This window comes from Talpa europaea (genome assembly GCF_964194135.1).
Source record: "Talpa europaea genome assembly, chromosome: 7".
Lineage (NCBI taxonomy): Eukaryota > Metazoa > Chordata > Mammalia > Eulipotyphla > Talpidae > Talpa > Talpa europaea.
Window position 1 is genome coordinate 122871189 of NC_140074.1, and position 20201 is coordinate 122891389.

The 20201-nt window shown below is 49.6% G+C and overlaps 2 protein-coding genes across 2 annotated transcripts; one reads left to right on the plus strand and one right to left on the minus strand.

Moving 5' to 3' along the window:
- Nucleotides 1-2464: 2464 nt before the first annotated feature.
- LYZL6 (lysozyme like 6) lies at nt 2465-5836 on the minus strand (the record flags this gene model as incomplete). The annotated part of the gene is made up of 4 exons (XM_084238025.1): nt 2465-2534; nt 3697-3775; nt 4632-4790; nt 5698-5836. The coding sequence occupies 4 exons, from the start codon at nt 5834-5836 to the stop codon at nt 2465-2467; spliced, it is 447 nt and encodes a 148-aa protein (XP_084094151.1).
- A 13553-nt stretch (nt 5837-19389) lies between these two features.
- On the plus strand, nt 19390-19752 carry RPRML (reprimo like; the record flags this gene model as incomplete). The annotated part of the gene is made up of 1 exon (XM_084237744.1): nt 19390-19752. The coding sequence occupies one exon, from the start codon at nt 19390-19392 to the stop codon at nt 19750-19752; it is 363 nt and encodes a 120-aa protein (XP_084093870.1).
- Nucleotides 19753-20201: the final 449 nt, after the last annotated feature.

Below are 20201 nucleotides of genomic sequence, written 5' to 3' on the forward strand. Positions count from 1 at the left end.
CTCCAGCGCCACTGCGCCTGCGCAAGGCCGCCCGCGCTTTTTTAAATGGGACGAGGGCGTGGGGCGGGGCCATCTCGTCGGGGCGGGGCCATCTCGTCGGGGGCGGGGCGAGGGCAGCGCTTGGCCCGCCCCGTTCGCCCCGCCCACTCCTCTGGGGTGTCGGAGCAGGTTTTCGGTCTCGGGCACCACCTGATCCAAATCACAGTTTCCTGCGCGTTTAGGGTAGAGTCCAAACAGTGGTCCGCTGAAGGGCCGGACCGGATTACAGCAGCGGGTTCCAACCTCCTCGAAGTTAGAGCACTAGGTGGCTAGCACTACCTTCTGAACTTTAATTAACTAGGCCTCCCTGGCGGCGCAAGGGGTTAAGACTCAGCCTATGAAGCTACCCGCAGCCTCTGCAGCATGAGTTCGATCCCCTGGCCAGGGAGCTACCCACATGGCACAGCAGACCATGCTGCTCCCCTCAGCAGTACATTTCGGTTAATCCACCTGTTCTGTTTCTGGTGAATTCTCTCACTCCCCACACTTCTGGCCTGTACCTCAGTTCTTGTATGCATAAATAAATAAATCTTTAAAAAAGTAAATAAATAATTAACTTGCCGGCTGTGTGTGGGAAATGGCCGTGAAAGATGCAGTCATTTGACTTAGTATTTGCAAGGTTTTAAAAACGCAAATCAAGCTATAACTCAAGTCAGTAACACTCTAATCTGAGATCCTTAAAAAGAACTCCTTTATTTTCCTACCTAGTGTAGTGAATTGTGTACGTGTACTTGTGGGGGTGGGTTGATGTGGGATGATGAGGGAGACTGAGAAGGAAAAATAAATTTGGAGTAATCAGAGTTGGTGCAAGTGGGCAACAACATTAGAACTCATGGTGCCTGAGAGTGGAGGTTCTAGGCGCCTGATAGCTGTTTGGCGGAGTAACTTACGGAGAAGGAAAATTAGGTCCTAAAGATCCCTTAAAAATATATATTTATGCATACAAAGCACTGGGCTGTAGCCCAGAGGTGTGGGAGTGACAGGAGAGGTCTGCTGCCATGTGGGTCAGTTCCCTGGCCAGAGATCAGCTAATGTTGCAGTGGGTGGCCATAGCTTGATAACTCTGAGACTTTAGCCCCTGTGCCACCAGGGAGGCCCTAAAGGTCCTTTTTTAAGATTTATTTATTTATTTATATAAGCACTGGGTACAGTCAGAAGCACGGGAGGGTGAGAGAATTCACCAGAGCCAGAGCGGGGAACAGAACACTAAAGGTCCTTTTTTAAATCCTAGCATGTCAGACAGACCAGGTCTTACAAAACAGGTCTCTTGAATTTTCTAAATAATGATCTTTAGACCATACTGGTCCGAGATGAAGTTTTCAGCAGTTCTTGAGAAAAGGGTAATACAATCAGTATCTCAAACATTTTAAACAAAATTTCAGTTTATCACCATGTAACTAGAACCTCCCTACAATTTTGATGCTAAAAGTTATCTCATGAAGACATGCAGATAGAGGATATGTATTTTGATTAATACTCTTGGGCATTAAAATAAATTGGAAAGCTTAACTTTTTTTTTTTTTTTTGGCATTTTACTGATCTATAAAGTCCAAAAGTCTGGGAACCATTGAATAGTCAAATCTCTCGTTTTATAGCTGGAACAATTAAGGCTCAGAAGTAGGGACGAGAGTGACCTAAGATAACACCCGGTTTAGTCAGGAGTGGTTCTTCCAGCAGCTCCTTTTCTGTCCTTGTGTTGTCCTCAGGTAGGCTCTCCCCGACATCAGCACCTTCCAAGCAAATTAGATGCTATCCAGAGATGCCTTTATCATCTAGATTCTAGCCCATTCTCCCAAAGCATCCCAAAATCATTGGCACCTGACACCATTTCTTGCCCCATGGCCAGTTTCCCCACCTTAATACCAGACCCTGAGCTCCACCCATTACCTACTGAGTTTTCTCTTTACTTCAAAAAGGGGAATTTGAGGGGAATTACTCCGCTCCTGATACTGTTTCAAACCAATAATGGTAGATTTTATTACCTGTCCATATCCATTGTCATTTTTCATATATTTCTCTGCTTCACCTACATCACAAACACCTCAAGAACAATAGCTAGGTTTTTTTCTTATGCTAGTACTTAGCATGCTCCTGCTATATTAGGCACTGAAATGTATATGAAACAAATAATGAACAATTAACAATTATTTGCACAAGGAACATTTTAATAGTTCCCAAACCATACAAACTTCTTCACTGTGGTCCTCTTGGTTAGCAAGTGGCAGTCAGGAATGAGGGACCTGGGCCTGAATGGGAACAAGAAGGAAGCCCTAGAAAACCCCTTATTCCTGGTGCTCTGGTCAGTCTGATTTGTAAATGGGAAGGGAAGAAAACAACATTGGAGTGAGGCAAGAGGGAGAAATGAAGATTTCCCTGGTGAGGAAAGGAGTTCAGGAATGACTCCACAGCAGGCCTGCACCCTGTCTCATCCCAGGTGGCACCCTGTCATCCAGTAGGAAAGTGGCCGACCTGCACAGTGCAACCTCCATTCTACCCTGTGGAGAGAAAAGAGGTTGGTTCTTGCTTCCCATGCAGTAGCTGCTTCTCCACAAACAAGATGGACTCTTCGAGAGTCTCTTATGCAGAGGCACGACCAGAGTCCCTTTCATGCCTAGCTCTGTGGTCTGTCCTGCCCTGACCCTTCTGATTCTTCCTTTACATTCCCCTAATCCAAGGCGTTTGCCCTTTTCCCCCTTCAGGATGCCTTCACATTCTCTCAAGTCCTCATCTTCCTCTGAAGGGAGCGCATGTTATTTTATTACAGGGCTGAGAGTTGCTGGGGAAAAAAATGCCAGGTGCAAGCTCTACTCTCCTGCAGAAAAGGTCAGTCCTAGTGGTCAACATGTTCCTGCTTTGCATGGTGTTGTTAGAGAAGGCGAGAGGCACTCAATTCCTTCCATTGTCACTTGGAGAAGAAACCATTTGCATTATTTATTTATTCAGCTTGGAAAGGTGACATGGTGGTGACCACCACCACCACTTTTGGGGGTGTCTGGCCAATAAGACACACACTTATTATAGAAAATGTTGCTGTCAATTACATAAAGAAGGCCTCTTGGCCTCCATGATTGCATGACGTAATTGCCCTTGCGCCTACAGCTGATGAAACAAGGGGGGCGCCCCACAGGGTCTAAGCTGAACCCATCAGATTTCTATCTCAGGCACTTGAACTGAAACTGAGCCTAGCCAGTCCCTACGGTTGCTTCAAACACTAGCCCCTAAACTTGGGGTGGCTGTAGTCTGTCTCGTTGACTGGGGAGTCAAGCAAACTCATCTGCAGAGAACACAGTGACGCCTATACCCCCGGAGAGGCAGAAACTTGGTGGAAAGTTTGCTGGCATTTTCCCGCCCTGTTTCCATTCTCTTCCAGAGACCCAGCTGAACCCTTGTGTGGACTCAGCAAGATACCTGGTTGTCTCAGAATAAAATCCACCTTAGCGAGTTTAAGTTCTGTTACTGCAGCTGAATGAGTTTTGTTGTTTGTGATAGGAGAGAAAGAACCAGGTCCCAGGCCTTCTGAGTCTGAATTCTAAGCCCCACCATGGTCCTGCGCTTCTCTCGACTTTGCAAAGGAGTCCTTGCCACCACCCCTTTCTCTGTCACTGCATCCTGCTTGGGGCTTTGCCCACTAACTTAGTCCTACAGTGTCGTCCTCACCAGTTCTTCATCCCTCCTGTTTTAGACACAATCTTTTTTGCACAGTTGATGGATGGGAGCAGAGTGGGGCTCAGCATATCTGAAAGGGAGAAAGAGAAGATGGGTGAGAACATACAGGGCAGCCCCCCCAAACAGGCTCGCCCCGCCCAGAGCTGAGCACTTCCAGATTAGTCAAGGGCTCCCTCCCAGAGGCCCTTTTAGACACCCCTATAATGACTGCTGGAGGCTGGGGGTGGCCAGGGGTGGGGGCGAAGGGAACAGAAGAACTGCTTTGGGCCTATTTGTGTCATAGCAGATATTGGTTCACCCAAAGTTTGGGGGTTTCTAGGGAAAGGAAATGTCAAAACAGGCAGCAGAGAGACTAAGGTAAGACCCCACCTACTGAGGAGGGTCCTCAGCAAGGAGCCCCAGGACACTGATCAGAGCCTGGAGCCTCCTAGATTCACCCCCAGGTAGGAAATTTGCTCTTGGCTTCTGATCAGTCCCTTAGCCAAAGACAGTACCTCTTAGTGGGGAGAGCTGAGCCGCCAGGGCCTCTAGTATGGCCCTGAATAATAGTAACATGTGAATAATTCTATGGGCCTCAGTTTATTCCTCTGTGAAGTGGGGATCACACTAGTTTCTACTGTGGGGAAGTTGGATGAAGTGAGCTCTGTATGTCAAGGGCTTGGCACATAGTATGTGCTTAATAAACGTTGACTATTGCCCCACCCTGCTCGTACTGGTCGGGCAGGGCCTTTCTGGACCCTGCTCACTGCAGTCTCCTAACGGGACAGCATGGAGGCCATTCAACGGGCCCTCTGCTTAGGAAGGGGAGTCCCTGGCTCCCTGAACCATCCCTCTAGAGGCCTTCCCAGGCTGTAAAAGGGAAGCAACATCCTGGGCATAGCTTCTGGTCCTCTCTCACCTCTCCCACCCTGGGGCCCTGGCCAGACCTTCACAGTCCATGTGACAAATGTTTTCTGAGTGACTCCGGAAGTCGTTGCACCAGTAGTGGCTGTTGATCTGGAAGATGCCATAGTCAAAGCTGCCGTCTGCATTTTCATTTACCTTTGATAGGTTGAAGTTGCTTTCCACCGAAGCCAGGCAGAGCCCTGAGGACAGGGAGGAGAGGGTTTTTAGAGGCCATGCTGAGGGAGAAGAGAGATGGAGGAGAACGGGAGATAAGGAATCAGAAGAAGGGAACCAGGCCTCGGACGTCTGATGGGGCTAGAAGTCCCCAAGAGCTTCGCTCATCCTCTCCCCATCTCCCCCCCTTCAGTACAACCACTCATCTGTCCATCCATGCTTTCTACATCTAACCGCCACCTTAGGTGTGCCAGGAGCTGTGCAAAGCCCAGTGAGAGACATTTACAGGTGAGGGTCAAATACAGGTGCTTGCTTCAAGGGGTGTATAGTCCGAGAATGACTATAAGTACCAAAATAAACCAAAAAGCAAGATGAAAGGAGAAGATATGAGACAGGTATGCACAAATTCTGGCCACTACCTTGACTTACTACCACTACCTTGGAGCAGGATGGAGGCGTGTGTACTGGCTGTTCCCCCTCTGCCTGGAGTGCTCTTCCCCCAAGCATTTAGGTGACCAGGAACTTTGTTTTATTTAGCTCAATGTCACCTCCTCAGGGAGGCCCTTCTGGACTTCCCCTTCTACAACAGTGTTGCCCATTATTCCCCCCAACCCCCGCTTTATTTTTCTGTACACCATTTATCACTCCCAGGAAGTATTTCTCATGCATATGTGTTTGTTTATGGTTTGTCTCTTCTCCTAGGACGTGACTACCATGAGGGAGGGGGCTCTGTTGATATCCCCAGCACCTACAGTAGTTCCTAGTACGAATAAGTGCTCAATTAGTGTAACTGTTGAGTGACTATGGGAAACTGAGAAAGACCTGTTGAGGACAGCTGTTCTTGAACTTGGCTTTGAAAGAGGAATCTGAGAAACAGAAAGATAGTGACACAGGGCTTGGCCAGGAGGGGAGAAGGAGGTGGGGGGCACTCACAGTCGCTCAGGGTGTAGCCCTCAAGTCCTTCTACCTCCTCCTCATGCAGCACCTTGGCCAAGTCACAGCGCTTGATGAAGATGGCCTGGTTTGTGGTGGCGAGATAGCTGACCAGGCAGATGAGCAGCGCCCTCATCATCCTTCATGGGGAGAAGGTGCAGTTGATCCTGTGTTTATCAGGGTGTCTTAGCAGACTTCTTGCTGGTCTTTTCTGAGAGCCTGAGGAATCTGGAGGGAGCAACAAAGTATCTTCTCTCACTCAGGGCTGCCCACCTAGCTGTTTGCCCACCATTCCCAGCAGGTTACAATTTCAGAGAAGTAACAAGTAATTTCTTAGCCTTAGTGTGTCTCATGCAGTCCTACCCATCCTGACTGGGTAAGTTCCTTCCCAAACCCGCAGTGCTGAGCCGCAGAAAGCAGGGAGCTCCATCTCTTCCCATGATGTGCCCTCTTGGGGTTCCTTTGGTGCAGACAGGGGTTCTGGCAGGTGCATTCCCACGTCCCCTCCTGAAGCTTACCTTTCTCCTATCCCTCTCTGACTTCAGGTCCCAGCCAGTCCAGGGTTTTATATGAGAATCTGTAGAACAAAGCCCTTTGGAGCAGGAGCCTCTACTTCCTCATAAACTATATACTCAAGCCCTGCCCCATTCACAGCTCCTCATGTTCTAAAGAAGGTGCCTTCTGGAACCCTGGTTCTGTGACATCACCACCCTCTTGGAAAAACCTGTGTCTTAACCATGTAAATTGGCTCGGCCTTGAGGCCTATGCGAGCTCTAGGCAGAAAAGGCCGATGGGCCTGGAAGGATAGGGAGAGTGGTGACAAGCACCACAGGGTGGAACGGGGAAGTGCTCTGGCTGTTCTGTCTGCCTTCCTTCCTTCCCTGCTGGGCACAGGACGGCTTTATTGGGGTTGCCACAAGGCTCTACCCCCCAGGTGACAGGGTGTGCCAGTGCCCCAACCTGGATATTTTGAATTAAAACCAAGTGGGGCAGCTTAGCTTCTCACAGGAAACCTGAGTGTGGGGCCAGAGGGTGACCACTTTAGAATCCTGTGGGCGTGAGGTGGAGTGGAGTGGAGTGCAGGCAGGATTCCAGTCCCAAAGTCCACCCTTCCTGAGACCTAACCACACACTTCTCTTTACCACTGTCCTGTGATTCAATAAATGTCCTTTCCTGAATAGACAAATTTGAGCTGAGTTTTGGTTCCTTGCAAACCAAGGAGACCTGTCTGTCAGTGAGTGGACATCTGTGAAACAATGACCTGCTGAATAATTATTGGGTCAAAATAAAATCTGGAATAACAGGCTTATAAAACAATGAAAATGACAGGTACTTATCAAGATTCTGAAATTTACCACAAGCTGTATTTAGAGGTAAATTCATACCCTTAACTGCTTTCAGTCAATTAGATGAAAGCAAATGAACTGAGCATTCAGTTCAACAGGTTAGGAATATACCAGAGACACATTTCCAAGGAAAACAGGAAGAACCAAAGTATAAGAATGATAAGCATAACATACTCAGTTGGCTGAATTCTGGGGGAAATATTAGGGTGTCATGTTAAATATGGAGTTAAGAAACACAGGCTAGGGCCTCCCCTGGTGGTGCAGTGGTTGAGCGCTGGGCTGCGAAGCTGCCCGCAGCCTCTGCAGCACCAGTTCGATCCCCGGATGCTGGACGAGGGTCCCACATGGTGCGCAGACCTCTCCTGACGCGCCTGCTTCTCCCCTCAGCAGTGTACTTCGTCAGTCTGCCTGTTCTGCTCCCTGCTCTGGCTCTGGTGAATCCTCTCACCCTCCTGTGCTTCTGACTGTACCCAGTGCCTGTATACATAAATAAATCTTAAAAAAAAAAAAAAGGAAGAAAGAAAACACAGGCTACAGAACCTAAATATTATATGACCTCCCACACTTGCCATGCACTTCAGATTCTTCTCTGTAGCACCAGGGTTGGGTAACTAAATTCTTCAAAGTTCCTGGAATGAGTTCCTTGCTAGGACAGGCCACTTTAAAGCCAAGGGTTACCACAGACAACAGGAGCTTTTAATAATAAGTCAGCTGGTAGTTCATCCAAGGAGGTAAATATAACTGAAGGTCATACTATTAGTAAAAGTTTCTAAAGCCTTTGTTGCCTTAAAGGCATCGCTAACACTTCCCAAAAATTATACTCCGCCCTGAGCAAGACAGAGAAGTGCCAGTGCTGCCCCCTAGTATACAGGGTAAGAAAGAAGTCTATGTATTTGCTTTAGCAAAGTGTCTATGGTTGTGCTGTGAAATGCTAGACAAGTGAAATACAAACGTACCTTGGAAAAACCAAAGTGGTCCTTAGTGAAAGAGTCAGGGTAATTGATAGACTGGCAAAATTCCACGGTGGTTCAGTCCAAAAACACCATTCATGTAACATAGAAAGAAACAAAAAGACAAGAAACAAGCACTGATGAGGTTTTAGAGGAAAAGGAACATTTTCCCACTGTGTTGTATAAATTGGTGCAGCTGCTACAAAAACAACAGTATGAAAGTTCCTCAAAAAATTAAAATTAGAACTATCATGTGATCCATTAATTTCACTTCTAGGTATCTATCTGAAGACTATGGGCCTCACTGGTGGCGCAGATGGTTGAGCGCAGCACTGTGAAGCTGTCCGCAGCCTCTGCAGTGCCATTTCGATCCCCGTCGGCCTTGGAGCAACCCACATGGTGGGGCAGACCTCTCCTGTCTTGCCCACTGCTCCCCTCAGCTGTGTATTTCAGTGGATCTGCCTGTTCTCCCTACTCTCTATGGTGAATCCTCTCACCCCCCTCAACCTGGTTTATACCCCAGTTCTGGTATACATAAATAAATCTTTTAAACAAAATTTAAAAAAAAAGATAGGTGAAGCCCCCGATGACATCACCATATGCCCAGTGTCATCACTGAGCACTTACATGGAACTTACCTCTTGTTTGGTTACTTTCCTTTAGTTTCTCTTACCTATTATTGTTAAGACATTATATTGAGTTAAAACTTTGCTATCATTTTGAATGGATAAACAAATCTTGGTACATTCATATGGAATATTACTCAGGCAAAAAGGAGGACATTCTATTTACAAAAAGTTCTAGAAAATGTAAACTCATCTATAACAACTCATAGCAAATTAGTAGTTGCTTGAAGATGGGGTGAGCTGGAAGGGGTGGAGGGAGAGATTACAAAGGGGTGCAAGGAGAGTTTGAGGGATGATGGAGAGGTCTCTCCCTTGATTGTGAGGATGGTTTATTTCATGGGTGGACACATATGTCAAAAATGATCCAATTGAACCTACAAATATGTGTCACTTATATGTCCATGACTCAATAAAGCTGCTTAAAATCTTCAAAATTACTATCAACACACAAAACGTATTTTATGAAAAGGGAGTGTCAGCCTGTGCTGGTTGAGAGCTCAGCTTCAGGTCGAATCCAAAGTGGGGAAAATTTCTCCCATAGGCCAACCCTTTGTGCGATATGTCCTATGGCCACTAGAGGCCAGTAGTGGCTCACATTGGTTGCAGAGCACCAACACAAGAATTCCTTCCTGGGAATTCTAGCCTAGGAGATGGGCATTAATACACCCTAACGGAGCTAACCCCAACCTTTGGGCTGTAGTCTCTGACTTCAGATTCCACCCTGTTAGTCTCTCAACACTAACACACCTCCCTGTGCCACCTACCAAGGGGTGGAAGGGGTGTCCTGTCTCTGGTGGGGCAGCAGCCACAGCAGGTGTGTATCATTCACAGGGCTGATTTGGAGTAGACAGAAAGGGCACCAAAGGGTTATGATCCTCCAGTGCCTTTGGAAGACCTCCAAGGCTCAGGGTACCCTCTGGATTGGCCCTCCACCTTGCCTGAACCCCACTATTATAAAACAGGGCAGGTTTCCATTATCAGATGTTACAACTTCACAGGCTTAGCCAACAAGAATGAAGCCAAGAAGATAATTTCTCTAAGGGAGTGGGGGAGGAGAGGAGGTTTGATGAAGGACAGGTGGAGCACCTGTGGGATGCTACGATGGGTCTCTCCCAATAAAAACACTTGCTAGCACCTATTGTTGAGTCTTCCCAGTGTGTGAGGATGGATGCTAAACAGTGCACACAGAGATTCATTTCATCCTTACAGCACTCTTGCAAAATTACTTGTAAGGAGGTGAAGTCACTCACCTCAAGTCACAGAGCTAGCAGGAGGTTGAGCAAAGATTCGAATCCAGATTTGACACCAACATAGCAGCCTATGAGTCCATAGTTGTCATTTTAATGAATTGACTTTCTTGCTCCTTGGGGCTGGGCCATTAACTAACTCATGTGTTAAAATGGTTGGTGTTGGTAGCAGGTGGTGGGTATTTTAGTTTTCCTTCTGGAAAGAAAGCTCCTGATGTTCAAGAGAATTCTAAATACTTGTGATGGTTCAGAAGGGAAGTTCTCCCCAGTTATTTGTTGAGCATTTATAGAAAAGCGTGAAGTTCTGTGCTGGAGGTTGAAACATTCATGGTCACGGTGTTTGGAGGCCATGTGGGGGAGGACAGCAAGGAACTGAGGGGCAGGCGACCTACAGAAACCCAGTGGCATTGTTCATTTGTACCCACAGGCAGCAGTACCTCATCCCTAGTGGAGTCCTGAGCAGGATGCAGGCCCAGGAACTCAGCACAAGTTCATGGCCAAAGATAGCCAAAGCATCCTGCTGAGCAGATAATTCGTGTCTGAGGTCCATGGGTGAGCGGAATCCTCCAGCAGTTTCTCTTCAGAATATCCTTTCCCTTGGGTCTGAACGGTCGCACCTGGGACCATGAAGCTGGATTCTCCAGGGGAGGCACCAAGGGGCGGTACCCTTCTGTGGTGCCCCGCAGAGCTGAAGCTAAGAGGTAGATGTCAGTCCAGGCACAAGTAGGGCCTCCATGTGTGACCGCCACTTCTTATAAAAGCGAGCAGTCCTGGCGAGCAGTTCTAGGGAGACAGAAAGCTCGTCTTCATGCAGATGGGCCCATTCTGGGGAGCGTCCATACCACTGTGTTGTTAGCAGGTCAACACGTTGTGTGAAGCCAGGGTCTCCTAGGCTGCACGGGTGAATGTGGGGCCAGCAGCGATTCCAAGCCAAAGCCATGAGTGGTAGCTGCCCACCATCATGGCTGCAACAGCTCCAAGCACCTGCAGCTGTGGGTGAACTTGGGCCGCAGGTTCTGACTCTGAGAGCAGCTCTGGAGAAAGAAGTGAACTTCGTGGGCCACCAACGTTGTGCCAAACTCTGTGCACTCACACCTGTGACCCTGTGAGTCGGGCACACTCATCACGCCTTCATTTAATGCCAGAGGAGCCAGAGGCTTCAAGGATGGGGCGCCTCTCTGACTCCCAGAGCCTGGTCTCTTCACGAGGCTGGGACTTGCCTATGTTGGGTGCTACGGCAGCACCCCAGGGTATGCTGCATACACAAATGACCCGGGGCCATTTGATTAGATGCTCATGTCTGTATTTTTTCCCCAAGTTAAAAATATACAGCTTCTAAAAGCTGACTCCTTTATCTTTCTTTGTACTTTTATTTTTTTTGAACATATGGAAAATACAGATAATCCAAAAGAAAAAAAATTAAATCTCTCCCAGTCCATCCAACAGAGATGACCACTGTCAATGTTTTTCGACATCTATTGTTCATAGATGTGAATCTGGTGGAAATTTACCAAATTTACCCAAGAGGAGTTACGTAGCACCTTGCTGTTAATCTACTTTTCTTCACTTGACAATAGAGAGTGGTCATATTTCTATGTCATCGAGTAGTTTTCTACAACAGTAATTCTGCATTAGAACACCCCACCCAGGGTAACAACAATTATTGATGTTATATTGAATTTGTCTGGTATGGGCTCAGGCTACGGGAGTTTTAAAGACTCCCCAGGTGGTTCCGAGCTTGAGAGGCTCTGTGTGACTATCATTTTTCAGTGGTGGCCTTGCATTTGCTTTGCTGAAGGAACACGCTATAATTTGATTAATTCCCTTTTCTTGGACATTTAGTTGGTGTCCAATTTTTCATCATTATAAATCTTTTCTCTGAAGAGCAAGATAACAGGGACTCTAGCCTTTGCAGATCATAAGGGCTCTGTTGCAATTATTTAGTTCTGCCATTGTAGCACAAAAGCAGTCACAGACAATGCATCAGTGAATGCATATCACTGTGTTCCGATAAAACTCTCTGCAAAATCAGGGCCTCCCCGGGGGCGCAGCGGTTGAGCGCTGGGTTGCCAAGCTGCCCAAAGCCTCTGTGACACCAGTTCGATCCCCGGCTGCTCCCCGGCCACCAGAGGAGGGTCCCACATGGTGCGCAGACCTCTCCTGCCGCCCGCTGCTCCCCTCAGCAGTGTACTTCGGTCCTTCTGCCTGCTCTGCTCCCCGCTCTGGCTCTGGTGAATTCTCTCACCCTCCCGCGCTTCTGACTGTACCCAGTGCTTGTATAAATAAATAAATAAATCTTAAAAAAAAAAAAAAAAGAGAGAGAGAGACAAAAAAAAACCAACTATCTGCAAAATCAGGTTGTGGCCACATTTAGCCAGTGTGCCATGATTTACAAACAGTGATTTAGTGAGGCTCCTTAAAGCTCAACTTTCTAGTTTGAAATCATCATTTTCTTGGGACGGTGATTTTATACAGTTTACTTGTAGAAGGAAGAAAGCTGGAGCTCATATAAGCAACAGGTTAGAGGGACATTTTAACCAAATGTATTTTATAAATGCAAATGTACATTTCATTGTTAGAAAGTCAGTTAGGGATTTAGATGATGGTTGCAGTTTTTTTCCCCTTTCTTTTAATCTGCCTCAGTGCCTATGGCATTCAAATGAAAGTTTTGCAGAGCTCACAAAACATCTCTGTGGAACCCAACTGTTCCACAAGGAACACAGTTTGGAAACCAGTGCAATAAGCTACATTCCTGGATTTATTATTGAAGCAAGTGGGGCCTGAGCCTTTTAAAATCAGCTTATCTATGCTGTTAAACTGCCCTGTATGAAGGGAGAGAGAGAAAAAGGTATTTCTAACATTCAAGTGAATGTAAACATCCTCCTGTGGCATACTTGGCCTGTCCCCCAGCATGTCACGCAGACCTAAAAGTGGCCAGGATCAGGGGCCCAGCACAGTAGGCAAGGGCAGCCTACCCACGCAGGATGCTGTGGTTTCTGCTTGACCCTGACCCAGCGCAGCTCCTACCTCTGACCTCCCCACCTCTCAGATCTCCCCTCCATGTCTAATCTAAATGGGGAAGCTCTAATTCCCCCAGGCTTGTCATCAGGCATTGGGGGCCTGCTGCATTCCCCTGTTGTGACTGGCAGTGAGGCTGGTGCACACATGGGCAACCCAGAGGATCTTTCTTTTCCTCTTTCCTTCCTCCAGGCTTGTTCTTTCGACTGGGGAAGCCAGATGCTTTAGAGTTTAATTACAGGCTGCAGTTGGAAGCACAGAATGTCAGCGCTGGAAAGGAAGGACCTTATTATAAATAATAGCTACCAGCATTTATTGAACATTTACTCTGTGCCAGGCACTGTGCCAAGCCCGTTTCTAGGCATTACCTTATTTAACCTTCCCAACAATTCTAGAAGGCAGGTACCCTCATTATATCTTTTCTAACGGGAGGGAAACTGAGGCTTTAGGGAGGTTACAGGGCATTTCCCGAACTGGGCTGAGTGGTGTAGAGTGGCAACATAAAATGTGGGTTAGTAAAAAACAAAACAAAGCAAAAAGAGCTTCCCCCCAAGAAATTCACAAGACCCGCGGAATCGTGGAGTAAAGAAACCTTGTGTAGGCCAGCGTCGCTTCTGCTGCAGACCTTCCAGAACTCTGATCCCGAGAGCAGTTTGGAGGCGCAGATGTTAACCATTTTATAGATGGGGTAATGGAGGCAGGGTCTTAGGGATGGGCCAGGCACAAATCCTGGCCCCAGGCTTTCTACACCCCAGAGGATCAGAGCAGAAGAAAGCACACGTCCTGTTTTCATAAACAAAGTTTGATTGACAGTCATCTCTCCTGGCTCCCTTGATTGACAAATCAGCCAGTGTAGACCAGAGAGGATGACTTACCCCAGGCTACACAGCCAGTGAGGGACAGAGGCAGAAATAAACCCCAGATCTCCAAAATACAGATGACTTCCAAAACACAAGTCAGACAGGTGGCAGCGGAGGGGGCGTCGGTTTTGAAGTTCCACGCGACCTGTAGTACCTGTGCCAGGCCTCCAATGGGTGCTGCTTACACAGGCCCCAGCCCCCGCCCCCACTGTCCATACACTGACAGCATTTCTCCTGCCACTCCGGGTCCACTTTGGCCTGCTCTACCCTGGGACTGTGTCCGCTCGCCCCCTTGTGTGGGTGACCTGAGCAGGGAGCAGGCACGAACCCCAGAGTCTCGTAAGGGACAAAGGCTGAACAGGGCCATCTGTGTTTATTTTAATTCTGTACCAGAGGCAGTAAAACATTATTAACTTCCCCTCTGCCAGTGTGAAACGTGAGATCACTTGGACAGGAACCGGGCAGAAGGCAACCTTTGCCCACTCTGGGAAGACTTTGCCAAACAAATGAATGGAGTTAACAGGATCCCGGGGGAGCTGTTCAAAACCACTTCAGAAAATAAATGATGGTGAAGGGCTCTCGGGCCTCCCTGAAGTACATCGTTGTACCGTGGTCATTTATTTACACTGTGTGTGTGTGTGTGTGTGTATGTACTGTTGAGTGTGCAAATAAAATCATTTTTATCTTTGTGAAAATTGCACAAAGCACTTTATTAGCCTTGTTAACAATTTAAAATAGCTATAGATTTAAACAGTTCAGCTAGGCCCACCCAGCAAGTGATACTAATGAGGGAGGTTTAATTAATCTCCAAATCTTGGTGGGGAGGTGTCTTATGACCCAGGATGGCCAAGGCATTCCAGAGAGCTGCAGGTCCTTCTGGGAACAGCTGCAGAGAGAGTAGGGCATAAACGGTGGCCTTGGGTGGAGGCCCTTCCAGACTGCCCAGATGGCCTTTCCAGAGCCAGGAGACGCAGACTTGTCACCGAGGTGGAGGGTAAAAATAGTCCTGTGTGGGCGGCAGCTGGGCCCAGAGGCACCAGCTTCCTTGTCTCTAGGACAGGAGGAGGCAAGCCTGTGACTGGCACCTTCCTAGGCTCCTGGGGTGCCCCTCTTCCCCAAGCCCTGGGGACTGGGGTGGGGGGAGACTTTCCCTAATAAGGAAGCACCTCCCTACACCCCACCCACACACACAGTACTGGGAAGAGCTTGGGCTAGATTATAAAGCAGCAAAGGGCTTAAATTCTGGTCATGCCAGCTACCAGCGCTGTTTGACTTCTGGCAGGATTTTTCTCTCTGAGCCTCCATTTTCTCATCTGTCAAATGGGGCCTAGTGATTTATACCTCTTGCTCACCTTCCAGCACGTTCTTTAAGAGTAGCCCTGGGTCTCCCTGGTGGCACAGGGGTTAAACACACAGTGCTATCAAGCTGTCCCTAGCCACTGCAGCACAAGTTCAATCCCCAGCCAGGGAACTGACCCATATGGTGCAGCAGACCTCTCCTGTCTCGCCCGCTGCTCCCATCAGCAGTGTATTTCAGTTAGTCAGTCTGCCTGTTTCTGCTCCCCACTCTGTCTCTGGTGAATCCTCTCACCACCACCCCCCCCCCCGACGCCTCTGATCTACACCCCGGTTCTTGTATGCATAAATAAATAAATCATATGAAAAAAGAGTGGCCCCTGAGACAACCCAGCCATGTCATGAGGACACTCAAGCAGCCTCAAAAAAGGTCCACAGGCCAAGGACAGAGGCCTCAGGACAGCAGCTGTTTCAGGGGGTCATCTGGGATGCCTTTCCTCCACCCCCAGTTAAGCCTCCAGGTGACCACAGCCCTGGGCAGCTCCTTGGGTACACCCTCATGAGAAACCCTGAGCCAGAACCACCCAGCTCAGCTGGCCCTCAGAAACTGTGAGATAATTAATATTTGCCAAATTGGGGGACAAATGATGTAGCAATTAATAACAAATACACTTCCTTTTCAGGGTTATTATAAGAATTAAGAGAGAACGTAGGCCAAGCAACAACCAGATTTGCTGGGACCAGGGGATCCAGAAGAGCAGGAGGAGGGCTTACTGGACAGGGAGTGACCGGCCAGGTTCAGGCCACGTGCGCCCCCAACTACTGAACTCTGGGGAGGAGTCTGAGAGACTTAAAGTGCAGATAGTGGCCAGACCATAGATCAGAATAGAACTTTGAGATCTGTGGCAACATCCCAAAGCCAACCACAGCCCAGTAGTGATCTGCCCCCAATGGGCTTGATCAATAACACAGCTTCCAACTTTTGGCCCCACTTCCAATGGAGGACAGACAGAACATAAGATATGCTTCCCTAACCAATCACAGAGGATACCTGGATTCTGGCCGGCCCACCTACACTTTCCCAGCCTCCTAGCAGGCTGTGCCTGAAGCTGTCCCTTCTTTTCACTATAAAGCTCACCCACTCCTCTGCCTGCCTTTGAGTCTCTGCCAAAGTCAATTAATGGTGGCTGCCACCCTCGCTGCAGCAAGCTCTGAATAAACAGCCTTTGCTTGTTCTCACGTGGGTGGTCTTTGTTTACTTTCACAAGCCCAAGTTCTCTCTCCCTTCCTACTCTCAGATCATAGACTACTTCTTCCTCTCCCTCCCAAGTATCCGGAGAAACCTGCTCAGAGATGATAGAAGAGAGAGAGACAGGGATAATGCCAAGCATTACTTTGAAACAGGGCAGATCTGGTTCAAACCTGGCCCTGATGCTTAATAGCTGTGCATCCTGGGGAAGTCAGTGAAGTATCTGAGCTTCTGCTGGCTCCTGTCAAGGGGAAGTGGAACCCAAGGACTATGGTAAGTGAGAATGTATTTAACATACTCAGCATACAATAGGTGGTTAATAGAGGAAGCCTCTTGGTGGAGGGGCGCCTCCCTTAACATTGCCACTGTCTCTCCCCTGCCCCCTCATTTGGACCACAGTCTTCGTGCAGCGAACAACCTGACCTTAGCTTGTTGGAGCCCAAGGTGTCTGGACTCAAGTCCAGGGTCTTTCGGAGGTTAAGGGCTGGTCTTAGGAGGAAGATGGACAAAGGCCACAACAGAGCAGTTCTCTCAAGAAATCCCAGCTGGTAAGAGCAAAGTCAAGATGTCCAGGTCAGAGTTATACCATCCTCCTGTGTTCTGGCACTGAGGGTGACCAGAACTGGCAGGGAGGTTCCTGTCCAGAAAACTGAATGTCCTCGGCTAGGTCACTTTCCCAGGCCTGAGGAGGCTGACCAGGTCTTTTCTCGATCTTTCCTCTGTGTGTGTGCATCAGTTTCTTCATCTCTGAAAGAACTGTAATAGCCTCCCAGGCCTGCCCCCCAGACCCCCGCCTTATAGAAATGAATTCTAACATTTTACCCAGGCAGAGGAAGAACAAGCAGTACTTCAGGAATGGTGAGGTCAAGAGAAGCTTTATTACTTATGCATGAGGTCCCAGACCTGGGTAGCCCCGTAAGGTCTGAGCACAGGTTTAAAGACCAAGGGTTCCTTTATACACAACTATCTCCATACCTGTTACATGGATAGCATCATTTTTCAGCAGGCACAACCGTTTGTGGCAAAGTCCCCATACAAGGGGGCAAGGCAAGGGGGGAAAGATGCAGGCATTCGGGGATGGCCTTGGAGAGACAGACCAGCTGGTTGGCCACCCCACCAGTGCTGAGGCCCTGGCCATGAATCTTGACAGGGAAGGAGCTGTTAAGTAAGCAAACTTGTTGATGATGCCTGCATTGGAGTGTTCATTGCACCTGGGCTGGAAGTTCTGCTGGAATCTTTATTATTTCATTTGCTCAATAATTTATTTTCGCTTCACCCCCATGAATCAGTGTTTTGCTAATGGGGTGTGTGTGTGTGGGGGGGTGATTTTTAGATGTTCACATGTTGGGGGCATCCTGTACCCCTCACTCCAGTTCACCGGGCCCTTTCCATCCACTGTCACCCCTGGACTCCAAGCTTCCTGACAGCGTCCTGGACTTTTACAAAGATCTCTCCATGCTTGCTTCCTTCCTTCCCCACAACAAAGAATGCAAAGGAACACAAGGATGCTAAACCATCTCCCACCCCATAAACTCAGGCAAATGTGTTGAAAAAAAATGATAACAACCAAGATGGGGGGCCCCTCCCCCCAGGACTGGAGTCTAAGCTGGTACATTTCTGGAGGACAATTTGGTAGGATGAATTTTTGTATTCTGCAGGTCCTTTTTCAAATAAAATCTAAGTTAAAAATTACACTGTCTGCACAATGACTGTGTTTCAAAGCTCTTTATGGTAATATAGTCTCTGATGCCAAAAAAAAAAAAAAAAAAGAAAGAAAGAAAGAAAGGAAGCAACTCAAATATCTTAAAATAAAGACCTTGGTTAAGTAAACTGTAGCCTGTACCTGTGAACACCATTTCTTTACCACAGAGGTTGTGGTAGATCAGTAGTTCTTAAAGTTCAGCTCCCCAAGAACAGGGTGAAGTCATTTTGCGGGGGCTCCTCCCCAGACCTGATTCAGAAACTCTGGGCTGGGCCCAGGAATCCGGGTTTTAACAAGTCTTCCAAGCAATTCAAAACCACAGTTGTAGATGAATATTCATCACTACCAAGTGATACACTGTTAAATGACAAAAGGTTACAAAACAGCACGTACAAAGCAGTAGGCACCAAGAGCGCGCCCCTAGTCTGGCTGCACTGGCACAGAGAGAGGCGCACAGGAAAAGTCCAGAAGATTCTGCACCAAGGGGGTGACATCGACCCCCGGCGTGGTAAGAGTATACAGAAGGTTTTCCTTTATTCCCATTTTGCTAAGCCTATTTTCTGACTAGTCTGCAATAATATCCTTTGAAAAAAGGAAAGGAAAACGAATCCAATGTGTTATTTTTGAATGGAGAAAAGAAAATCGAGTGGGATGGGGCGAGGGCGCGCGCGGGCGGCAGAGCGCGGTCCTCACCCGCGCGGCTCCTGGCTGGGGAGAGCGAAGCTGCGGCCGCCGGGGCCCTGCAGCCCCAGGCTCGGCGCCAGGGGAAGGGGAGGCAGCCTGCGGCTCGGGGCTGCTCCTCTGGCGTCTAAGGGGACTTAGTCGCACTTAAATTAAGAGGCCAGGAGAGATGTAGCAGCAGGCTTTGGGAAGAATTTCACTAAGAACACCGACTCCCGAGATGGGTGCCTCAGGGGGACGGATTTTCCAGCCAGAACATTCCGTGGTCGCCCCGAGGGCGCCAGGCACGTCCGGCCCGAGGGCGGAGCTGCCGGGATCCCCGAGCCCTTCCAGCCTCGAGGCTCTGGGGGGGGACAGCGCTCGCCGCGGGGTGCCAGGGGGCGACGCGGGGCCCGGCGGGGAGGAGTTGGCAGCGGGGCGGGCGGGGCGGGGCCGTTGCTAGGGGAGGGGCGGCGGGGCCCGCAGCCGGCTGAGCCGGCACCCGCCGCGCGCTGCTCCCCGCTCCCAGCTCCCGCGCCGCCTGTTGCTCGCGGCTCCAGCCCGCAGCTTCCCGCCGGGCGCCCAGACTAGCGGCCCGAGGGGGTGCCGGCGCGGGGGAGCCTCCTGCCTTGCTCTTCTCCCCACTGACAGGTAGACTGAGCGTCCCCGAGAGCTCCGGCGCCCGAGCCTCCTGTGCGCCCCGGACCGCGCGCGCCGACCCCCGCGCACCCCGCCGGCATGAACGCGACCTTCCTGAACCACAGCGGCCTGGAGGCGGCGGGCGGCCTGGGCAGCGGCGGCGGGGCCGCCCTGGGGAACCGCAGCCACGGACTGGGCACGTGGCTGGGCTGCTGCCCGGGGGGCGCGCCGCTGGCCGCCAGCGACGGGGTCCCCGCGGGGCTGACGCCCGACGAGCGCAGCCTGTGGGTGTCGCGCGTGGCGCAGATCGCGGTGCTCTGCGTGCTCTCGCTCACCGTGGTCTTCGGCGTCTTCTTCCTGGGCTGCAACCTGCTCATCAAGTCGGAGAGCATGATCAACTTTCTGATGCAGGAGCGTCGGCCCTCCAAGGACGTGGGAGCCGCCATCCTGGGGCTGTACTGAGCGCCGCCGGCCGCCCTCACCAGCCCGACTGGAAGGAGACGCAGCAGGGACCAGGACCCTCGTCCCATCCCCGGGTCCTGCCACCCCCTCAAGGTGGGCAGCGCAAGCGGCAACGAAGTACCTGGGGCGCCGGGATCTGGGGACACTGCGGGGCGCTGCGGCCGCGCCAGAAGGGACTTCCTCGCCGGCTCTGCTCGGTGTGCGCTGGGGCGCTGCGGGGTGCTGGGAGGGGAGAGGATGGACTTCCCAATTTTTTTAAAAAAAAGAAGTTCGGGGCAGGGAGGGAGTGGTTGTGGGATGTACCTTGGGACTGAGGTCACTCGCAAGGGAGTTGTGTGTGTGTGTCTGTAGGTGGGGTTGGGGCGAGTAACAAGGTGTGTTGGGGGGCGTTGCTGAAGAACCCGCTTGTTGACCCGATTTTACCTTTGGAAAGAAATCTTGTAATAAAA